Source organism: Urocitellus parryii, chromosome 1 (genome assembly GCF_045843805.1).
Source record: "Urocitellus parryii isolate mUroPar1 chromosome 1, mUroPar1.hap1, whole genome shotgun sequence".
Taxonomy (NCBI): Eukaryota; Metazoa; Chordata; class Mammalia; order Rodentia; family Sciuridae; genus Urocitellus; species Urocitellus parryii.
In genome coordinates, this window is record NC_135531.1 from 132,503,302 (window position 1) to 132,514,571 (window position 11,270).

The 11,270-nt window shown below is 38.5% G+C and overlaps 1 protein-coding gene across 1 annotated transcript; it reads right to left on the reverse strand.

The window, feature by feature from the left end:
- Positions 1 to 1,978: 1,978 nt before the first annotated feature.
- On the reverse strand, positions 1,979 to 5,479 carry LOC144254219 (olfactory receptor 2Y1B-like). The gene is made up of 2 exons (XM_077797232.1): positions 5,454 to 5,479; positions 1,979 to 2,927 (listed from the first exon to the last, which is right to left on the reverse strand). The coding sequence occupies exon 2, from the start codon at positions 2,915 to 2,917 to the stop codon at positions 1,979 to 1,981; it is 939 nt and encodes a 312-aa protein (XP_077653358.1). The 5' UTR covers positions 2,918 to 2,927; positions 5,454 to 5,479.
- Positions 5,480 to 11,270: the final 5,791 nt, after the last annotated feature.

Here is an 11,270-nt window from a genome sequence, read left to right on the forward strand (position 1 = left end):
AAGTCTGGGTCCAAACTTCACCCAACATTTGCTATGTGTGCTTGAATATGTTACTTAAACCCATTGATCCTTAGCTTCATTGTGATTAAGCCAGGACATAGCAAAATATCAATATAAAACAAGTAATTTTTACAATGTTTTTATATGAATAATGACAATTTATGCAAAATAAATTTGCAAATAATGATTGTTATTGGAATAAAACATGACTAAACCAAACTAAAATTCAAGAAGTCTGTAATGGGTTTTAAATAAATATATCTACACTTTTTTATATGAAACTATCATTTAATACATGGAATGAAATAATAGTGATGGAAATGTGGTTCTGCCATGCAGATAGACATGTGGAAAACTGGAAGAGAGAACAATGTAGAAGTAATCGTTCACATACATATTGAAATTGTATTTAGGAGTCTTTTCCTTTGATTGTTTTTATTTATTGAATAACTATTAGAAATAAATGTTTTTTCTACATAATTTTCTTCTGCCTGCTGAAGTACCACAAGAATATTTTTTAATTTCATTTTTTTCCTCTTAGGTGATCATTTGTACTCATTTCTTCTTTATTCTCTTCTGTGTTACATGGAAAATTTCTTTCCCATGACACAAAGCAGCATGACTGAGATTCTTGGTGAGGCTAACAAAATGTTCCCCTCTCCCTTTATTCAGTGATGTCCAATCAATATTGCATCTTTCTTCAATGGATAATTGACACCAGGTCTGAAATTTACATGCCCCATGAAGTAGTCCATTAAACATTATTTACTCCAAGTATCATAGAAAGGGATCCACTGTAAAGGGACATTTATGATAGACCCCGAGATCTGAATGAATATGGCCAGAGTCACAAATAACTAAAAAATCAGACTGAACTCATATTATGGTTTGGATGTGAGATGTCCCCCAAAGCATGTGAGACAATTCTAGGTTTGAAGGTAAAATGATTGGGTTATAGCCTTAACCTGACAGGTGAACTAATCCATGATAGGATTAACTCTGTGGTGACTGGGAGCATGTGTGGTGTGCTAGGAGGAAATGGTTAATTTGGGGTATAGCTATGGGGTATATATTTTGTATATGAAGAGTGGAGTCTCTCTCTCTCTCTCTCTCTCTCTCTCTCTCTCTCTCTCTCTCTCTCTCTCTCTCTCCCTCTCCTTGCTGATCATCATGTGAGATGCTTCCCTCTGCCACACTCTTCCACAAGGATGTACTGCCTCACCTCAAGTTCTGAGGAATGGAACCAGCTGTCTATGGATTGAGACCTCTAAAACTGTGAGTCCCTAAATAAACTTTTCCTCCCCTAAACTTGTTCTTGTCAGATACTTTTAGTCAGAGCAGCAATAATTCTAACCAGAACAACTAATATCTTCTTCCTTTATCATAATGCCATTTCTACAGCACCACATTGGTATCCACTGGAACAATGTGGTCATTCTGAACTGATCCTTTCCTGACTCTCAGACATGCCAAGAACCCAATCTCATTCTGCATAAGTGGACACAATGCACCCTATTCCCATCTCATTCCCTTAGAAAGTGGAGATACAAATCAGCACTTACTCCCCACTGCACAGTGATCATAGCAAGTAAATATCTCAAGACATCTCCCGTTCAAACTTCCAAACAAGGAAAACAATAAAACCCTGGGGCCAACAGAGAACTGTTTTCTCTACACTAAGCCACGAAGTGAGACCCTGTCTCTAAGTAAAACACAAAATAGGGCTCAGGGTGTGGCTCAGTAGTCAAAAGCCCCTGAGTTCAATTCCTGGTACCTCACACTACCCAAAAAAAATCTAACATGCAAAAATGTAGCACTGCTTTTCTCTGTTGGTCTTTTTTGTTCTTTTCTTTGGTCTATTAGGTATCTTGTGTCATATTTCCAAGTTTTTTTTTAATGACCATCATAGGACCAGGATTGACTCCATAGTCAGAGAGCTGGTGACAAGAAATGTTACTACTAACTCCCTTTTTTTCTTTTATCCTGAGCTTCTGCCTCTCCCCAGTACCTTCCACAGAGCTCCCTTCACATCCTTGTTCCTTAGGGTATAGATCAAAGGATTGAGCATGGGGATGATTATAGTATAAAAAAGGGCCACAAACGTTCCCTCACTCTCAGAGTAACTGCCTGTGGGTTGGAGGTATGTGTACATGGCTGAGCCATAAAACAGACAAACCACAAGGAGGTGGGACCCACAGGTCCCAAAAGCCTTTCTGCGCCCTGCCATTGACTTGATCCTCAGCACTGCCTGAGCAATGTGTGCATAGGAGCCTAGAATCAGTGCTGCAGGAACAACAATGATTATGACTCGGGCCACAAACATCTTGGCCTCTGTGCCTCCTGTGTCCTCACAAGCCAACTTCTGGAGTACAAGCATCTCACAGAAGAAGTGGTTCAGGTAATGGAGGCCACAGAGTGGCATGGCCATCATGAGGCTTGTCTGAATCAGAGAGTTCATGAGACCTCCCATCCAGGCAGCAATAGCCAGAGACTGGCAGAGCAGGGGGTGCATGACGGTTGTGTAGTGGAGTGGACGACACACAGCAGCATAGCGGTCAAAGGCCATCACCACAAGGAGCACACACTCAGTTCCACCCAGGGAGAGGTAGATGAAGAGCTGAGCCACACACCTTCCATAGCTGATGGTCCTGTCGAGTCCAGAAAGATTGATCAGCAGCTGAGGCACAGTGCTGGTGGTATAGCAGAGGTCCAGGAAGGAGAGGTGGCAGAGGAAGAAGTACATGGGCGTGTGCAGTCGAGGGTCCAGTCGTGAGAGAATGATGATGGTGGTGTTGCCAATGAGGGTTAGGGAGTAAAAAATCAAAATATAGATAAAAAGGATGAGTTCCAGTTGAGGCCAATCTGAGAAGCCCACTAAAATGAAGCCCTCTCCAAAACTGGTGTTGAAACTTCCCATATCCTTTTACCTGCATGAATAACAGAAGACAATAATGCCTCCTATTAAGAAGTTGAATTAAAGCATTACTTTCAATTATCCCTTAGTATTTTTCATTTTCTATTTCACTATTTAGTTCAGCTATGCTCACTCTTCTATTTTTATTCTTATCTTATTCCTCCTCATTACATTGAGATTAGGACAAAATGAAGCAATGTGAAAATTCCTTTTAAAATCTAACATGTGGGGCTGGGATTGTGGCTCAGCACTAAAGTGCTTGCCTAGCATGTGCAAGGCCCTGGGTTCGATCCTTAGCACCACATAAAAATAAAGAGATAAAATAAATGTATTGTGTCCAACTACAACTAAAAAATGAACATTAAAAAAATGTAATATGTGCCGGAGTGGTGGTACATGCCTATAATACCAGGGGTTTAGGAGTCTGAGACAAGAAGATTGTGGGTTTAAAGCCAGCCTCAGCAATGGTGAGGTACTAAGCAACTCAGTGAGTCCTGTCTCTAAATAAAACACAAAATAGGGCTTGGATGTGGCTCAGTGTCCAAGAGCTCCTAAGTTCAATTCCTGATATCCCACCCCCCCACCAAAAAAAACTAACATGCAAAAATGTAGCATTGCTATTTTCTGTTGTTCCGTTTGCCCTTTTCCTTGGTCTACTAGGTATCTTATTTCATATTTCCTTTTAATGACCACCACAGTAAAGAGCCTTAGAATGTGAATTAGGTCCCTACTGATCAATTCTACCATTGACAGCTGTTCCACATTATTGTGAAAAGCTCATATCTATGAGTCTTGTTTTACTTTCATTTAAAACTAAGAAAATAACTTATTTCACATGATTTTGATGAAAATTAAATAATGTAGTGCATTCTGCAAGTTACAATAAAAACAGCTATTCTCAATTTTAATAGTCATAATGCTCCATCACTAATATTGGAGTTCCGTGCAATTGGGCCTGCTTAATTTTTTCACCCTTATATCCCTATCCCAGGGCAATGCCTGGGAAATAGAAGGCTCTCAGCAACCATTTTTGAATTAATTAATGAATGCATCCCCCACCCTGACACTGTTCCTTGTGAGCATAATTTTCCCAGAAATATTTGTTTCCTGTGCAACAGCAAACATTAATATACCCACAGTTTCTTACTTAGTTTTTAAGCATTCCTGATCTGTGAATTCATGGTTTTTATAGTGTCAGAGAGATGTGTTTGATATATTTGAAATTGAGCAGATGCTTATCACAATAATTATTGCAATAAATAAGAAAAACATAATCCAAAAGGATTTCAATGTAATGAAACCTGGAAGTTTAAAAAATAAATGGACACTTTAATAAACAAAATAATGATATATATTGAATTGGGAGAATTGAACTTCTGAATCTCAGTAGGACAAATGTAGAATGGAGGATATGAAACCTGCAAACTTAACAGTCATTTGTAAAAAGTGAAGGACAACCCAAATAGCAAAAGCAATTCTTAGAAAGTAAAATAAAGTTTTGGTATCATACTTTCTGTTTTCATTCTTTATTGCAAAGCAAAAGTGGTATTGGCAAACACACACACACACACACACACACACACACACACACTCAGCATGGTGAGAAATCCCTGTAATCCCAGCAACTCTGGTGAATAAGGGAAGCAAGTTGTGAATTCAAAGCCAACCTCAAGAACTTAGTGAGACTCTGTCTCAAAATCTGAAAGTATAAAGGGCTGACAATGTAATGAGTTCAATCCCATTCCTGAGTTCAATCCCCTGTACTACATACAGACCAGTGAAACATAAGACAGGACCCAGATATAAATACTAACATATATCGTTAAATTTTTCACCAGAGGAACAAGAAGAAACTATGAAGACAGGATACTCTCTTTATAAATGGCTGGGGAAAATTAACTTAAATATCAAAAGAATCAAACTGGACTGTGTCTTTACCATATACAAAAATTACTCACATTGGATATAACAAGGTTATCCTGCCATTTGCTATGACATGAATGAAACTGGGGACACTATGTAAGTAAGGGAAATAAGCCAGAAGCAAAAATAAAAATTTCATTAAATCATTTATATGTAATATGTAAAAGTCAAGTATACAGACATAGTGATTAAAATATGGTTGCCTGGAATGAGATGAGGGAGCAAAAGTGGGGTAGAAAATACTTAAAATAAAAAAAAATCTAGAGATATAATGACAGCATGAAGAAAATAGGTAATAAAGGTGTACCAGTATGTGATTTGGGTAAAATGAGTAGATTAGCTTCTCTTGCAATGTAAACAAAAAAATGAGAAATTGTGTGATGGTGTACAGTTTAATTTGCTTCATGAGAGTAACTATTTTACTAATATTTATCATACATGATGAAATTTATTTTTAAATGAAATAAGAAAAATGCAAGACAAAGATGAATTGGAGAGTAGTGAGGCAAAACTTCAATATAAAAGTCAACAGAGCCTCTATAGTCAACTTTTCATGACTATTACCAAAATTCCTAACATAGACAACTAGGAGGACAAAAAATTTATTTGGGCTTACAGAGGTTTCAGAGGTTTCAGTCCATGGTCAGCTGACTCCACTGCTCTGGGCCTCAGTTGAGGCAGAACATCTTGAAGGAAGGACCTGGTCGAAGAAAGCTGCTCAGCTCATGGAAGCCAGAGGGGGGAGAGAGAGAGAGAGAGAGAGAGAGAGAGAGAGAGAGAGAGAGAGAGAGAGGGGCCAAATACAAATATAGTCCACAAGGGCAAGCCACCATGACATCCTTCCTCCAACCATGCCCCACCTGCCTACAATTTCCACCACTCCCAGTAGACTCTTCAAATCATTCAAATTATTAATCCATCTAGTACATTAATCCACTGATGAGGTTACAACCATCAGGCTCAAATCAGTTCCTAAAGGCCCACCTCTGGATAATTGTTGCTTTTCCTCACACCCTTTTAAAGCATTTGATGCATGACTCTTCTGTACAAAATCCCAAACCAAGAACTTGTCTAATGAAGCCCTGCCTCATTTCCTCATGCCTATCTCTTGCCCATTTATTTCTGTCTGCTCCTCACATTTCATCTTTATGTGTCCTGCATTCCTTGAGTCATCATGTCTGTATCTTTAACTGAAGAGTGCACTCTGTACAGTCTACCTACCTAACTACAGGTTAACAAATTCTTCTGAAAAGAATAAGATGAATATGCAAATGAATCATACCAAAAATTCAGTCCTTTTTAATGTGTCTTTAACATTCCCTTCTCTACTGGCTCTTTCTCAAGGAAGTGATGTATGAGCAAGTCTCTTCCATTGGAACATATTTCCTTTCACCCTATGTCCCCTTTTAGTTACTGCCTTTTATCCTTCTTCCTCTTCATAGATTACTTTACTGAAAGAGTCGTCTCCACTCAGTGTTTCCACAACTTCCCTCCCACTCAGTCCTCAACCCACTTCTATATGGATTCTGTCCTCTCCACACTGTACAGTAAAACACAGTAGGCATTTTCAGTACTCTTCCTGGTCAAGAATTCTACATGTTGACTACTGTTCATTCTACACAAAACCTCTTCCCTTATCTTCCTGGACATCTTCTTCCTTCCTTGGTTATTTCTCAGTCTTTGGTGTGCTTCTCTTTCTCTGTGAATCTCTTTCACAATAGGACTCTCCTCAGCGTTCCACCCTAAACACCCTTCTCTTACCTTTCTAAAGACACTTACTAGAAAATGCATAATTTGCATAATTCAAAAAGTCACTATGTAGGTAACACTCCCAAACCTTCAGACTTCCATAATCCATCTGTACTAATTACACCTTTTCATTTTATGAATTTCCAATGCTTTGACATTTGGGGATCTGACTGAACATGCACAGACTACCCCTTTCAGGGATAACAATTCCTAAAGATAGTAAAAGAATTTCTTCAAAGCAAACCTTGCATGTGAAAACCAATCCAGAGCTCAATTCCAAGTTCCCCTTTATTCAGCTTCAATGAGGCTCTCACACTTTGGGCCATTATGCACCCATCTTCAACAGCTGAAGGTTAGTTATCCCAGAGAGTGCTGAGAATATTCAAACTCACCAGTTTTAAGCCTGCTTACCCTTACCTGCTTTGTCCCATACTGAAAATATTTTGTGCTTCTCCAAAAGCCAAAATTAGGAAGAACTAGTGATATTTCTAAGGAAGCAACATAAAGAAAACTTGGAAAAAGTAAAGCACACTAAACATATAGTCCCTGGACAGGAAGTGACATTCTGGTCACTTGAAAGTTTCTTGCTTATTGAAGGGCTAGAAAATGTTTCTGCACTACCTGGATTATTAAGTTGGAAGCTATCAATCATCACACAAAATCCTGATAGTCTATATTTTGCTACTCTTAAGTTATATTTTTAAAATTTAGGGGGCTGGTATGGTGGTTCAGTGGAACAGCACTCACCTAGCAAGTGTGAGGCACTGAGTTCAACCCTCAGAACCACATAAAAATAAATAAAATAAACGCATTGTGTCCATCTATAACAAAAATAAAATTTTAAATTAACTCTTACTCCTATTCCCATTACACCAAGCATTTTTGACATTTGCATATCTGATATTGTTGATTGTCTGCATTATAAAGATCAGCAATTATCTGTGTTCACCTGTTTTTGTGCCTCATACAGAATCTGTGACTGTGCACAATCTCTGTAAATAATAATCTCTTCTATTTTGCAATGCTGAGAATCAGAATCAGACTTGTGATATCACCTACATTCTAGGCAAGTATTCTTCTACTCAGCTAACCCCTGGTCAATAATAAATTTCTTCACATCAAAAACCATGTACTATCCTTCTAATTTACTAATTTAATCATATTATCTGACTATAATAGACCCACATTAAAAACAAAACATTTAATCTTCTGTACATAAAACAGGATGTTCTAAAAACTCTTTTCTGTAAGATTACCTTCATCCATCCTTCAATTTGAGTTGATCTTTCCTTTCTCCAGTTATGATTGCACATGAAGGTATCCTATTAGTTTTCAGAGGTTTAAACTCACTGCAAAAACTAGCCTTGCCACCAAAGAGTTCTTCTCCCCCTTCTCCATCACAGTTTGCACTTCTACAGGCACATTTCTCATCCAACTTCATCATGCTCACACTAGTTAACAAACAATCTCCTTCAGTCACCGAGTAAGTAGGGCAATCATCAAGACTCTTTTATTAAATCCTCCATAATAACACACTAATTTCTTCCAGGTAGAACCAAAAGAAACCACAGCTGGGGTCCAGTCAGCTGATTGACATTCAAAGGTTGAATTTAACAAATTTCTTTCTAAATTCTGACTCCCCACACAGCATTGTCTCTAAATATGATAGATTCTCTCCAACTTCCAGGATTCTCTCCAAACTACCTTGATTAATTTTCAATAATTCTAACAATAACTCAGTTCTTGGTCTCCGGGTTCTGATGTCTTTACTTTACATGACAGAGCAATGGCATCATAGGATTGGAGTTTTGGAAGAGACTGTGAAGCCAGAATGGCACCCCGAGTCAGCTCACACCCAGGGATCTATCAGAGAAAACTGTTCCATTTACCTCTCTTGATTCTATTGCCTTCAAGATGATGTGAGATCCATCTCACACTGGTGACATCTAGAGATGGGAAAGATGTGTTCCTCTTTGGTCCTCACTTCATCTGTTGAGTGAGGGTTTACACCAGAATCTTGTCCTGGAGAAATCATGCTTTCTCCCTCAACAGAAGAGCTTGCTCAGAACCTAGGAGGGGGAAGCATCTTTCCAGTGCACTTTGGTACAGTCACCTTAACCAGCAGAGAACCAGAAGAAGCTGGTGTATTATCAGACTACCTCCTGACCTCCCACAGAGGAGAATTGGCTGAGCACTACCAATTCTCCTATGGGAATACTGGCACAATCCATTCAAGAGCAGTGGAGAAAGACTTGTTTACCCAGACTGGCCTTGGAGACCTCTGGGCCCCAATGTGGCAATTATAACCAACTGACTGGCTCAAGATCTGCCATGCAGTCCTCAGCTCTTTCTACCCTCACACTCTGCCCAAACCAAACTGAGGTATCCAGTGTGCTCAGAACACCGCTTCTCCCTTGCTCATCATGGACTCTGTAGCCTGGGATTCCTCCCATAGGAGGAATAGCTCTCCAGTCCTAATAGCTCTTCAATAAACCAAATTTCACGTCTCACTTAGAGACACCATTGTCACCACAATTCAAATGTTTCTTTCTCTGCAATTTTCATCTAATGTTTATGTGTCTTTTACATGTATCATGAATCCAATAAATATTTATTTTCTTCATGAAAAGTTTGACACTTTAAAATCTCTTTCATACACTATATACTCTATGTATTAGTAAGACTTATTATGTTTACCCTGGCATTGTCCACAACAAATTAAAAAATTAAATGTGTTCCTTTATTAATTCATTCCACAATCATTGTTGAGCAATGCACACTGGTCTAAATGCTTGAGAAATAAAAATCAAGGTTCAGAATTTATCTGTAGCCATTTAAAGGCATACGTGATGCAGAGGAAACAGCTCTGCCATAACTGTGTGACCTTGAAAAGCTATCTTGACATGCTTGAGCCTCATCATTAAGATGATGTTAATGTGGCCTAACCTGTACCACTGTTTGTAAATTAATGATACAACATATGTGAGGTGCCTGGGGTGTGGCAGACATTCACTCAGTGGTAGTGGTATTGTTTAACAAACATTTATTTTGTGCCTTCTCTTTTTTGTGAAATAAATGAAGAAAATATGATCTCTGTCAACAGGGAAGCCCACAATCTTGCAAGAGATGGACATCGTCTGAAATAATTGCAAACAAAGTAATAAGTTCTAATTGTCCACTCTTATTCAAGAGAATATAAAAATAAAGGGAAGTATTTTAAAAAATATTACCGTGCTGGGGTTTACTTTGTATGCAGTCAAGAAAATGCCACAAATGGTTTTAATTGTTATGAAAGAGAAATACTCTGGTAAAGTCTGGAGAAAATCTAAAGATGAACTGCTTTATAAAAAAATACCTAAACTGTATATGCTTCTAATGATGCACCAGGCACTATCCTAAGCATCTGCATTTGTTGCCCAATTAATCCAAATAATAACTGTAATAAATGCGGGTGAATTATTATTCCTTTTCTACAAAAGAGGACACGAGGCAGAGGGTTCAAGAAAGATTTTCAGGTTTGCACAGCTATCCTTTGCCTGTGCCAGGCTATGCACCCAGGCACGAATGAACTAAGCAGGTTTACAGTGTTTTTTTATTCTGAAATATATAAATAGGGGGATCCACATGTGTGTATATGTGTGGCCTATTTAAGCATAAAGAAAAGTATGGAAAGATTCACATCAAACTGTTAGTGGTTACACTGCTTATTAGATGAAAGGTGTTGAATATGAGAAGGGAGTGTGTGTGATGAGACAGAAGTCTTGACTATAGTGACTCCAATTTGTGAAACAGCCATGCCACCTAGAAAGGTTATGCCTGGGGCAAGTTGTTTTTCCTTTTGTTGTGGAAACCCTCAAGAACACAGAACTGTCTAACTGGGCTCTGTTTCTGTACCTGGGTTAACTGGCTTATTCTGATTGGCTAAGCCTCCCACCACCTGACTTCAATCTGCCCCTTTTTGTGATTTCGCCTGCTTGCATGGGCTAAACCCCCTAACATCCCTTTTGTGGTTTTTTGGCTTAAATATGAGGCCAAACTGAAGGGAGTACGTCACTCTGACTATCTTGGTTTTAGAGGGTACAGTGTCTACCACTGGCCAGAAATAAAGCCTTAATTGGAATGGCAATGAGTGGTCTGAGAGTTATTTGAGGGTCTCAGTATCAGTATAAATGTGGAGAGTAATTGATTTTTCTTCATACAATAACAGTTTCCTTTACTTCCTTTACTATATAATTAGTATGCATTGCTTTCACACCCTACACATTTAAAGTATGAAATTTGATGGTTTTTTTTACATTCCCAGGTATCCCTGTGGTCTCTTCTCAAATAATTTTTTTTTCTCATAGCAGGGATTGAACCCATGGGTGGTTAACCATTGAGACATCCCCAGCATTTGCTAAATTGCTGAGACTGAACTTGCAATCCTCCTGACTCTGGAGCTGCTTAGATGACAGGTGTGCGCTACTATACCCAGTACAGGATGTATTTTATGTTGTGCATATTAACCTTCATTATTATGCACATTGCAAATACCTCCCAATATGTCTGTATTCTACATTTTATTTAATCCATTCATCTGTCAATAGTGAGTCAACCATGGGTCACTTCCATTTTGGCTATCATGAATAATGTTATATAAATATAGATTTGATAGTTAATTTTAGAGCTGGCTGCATTAAGACTA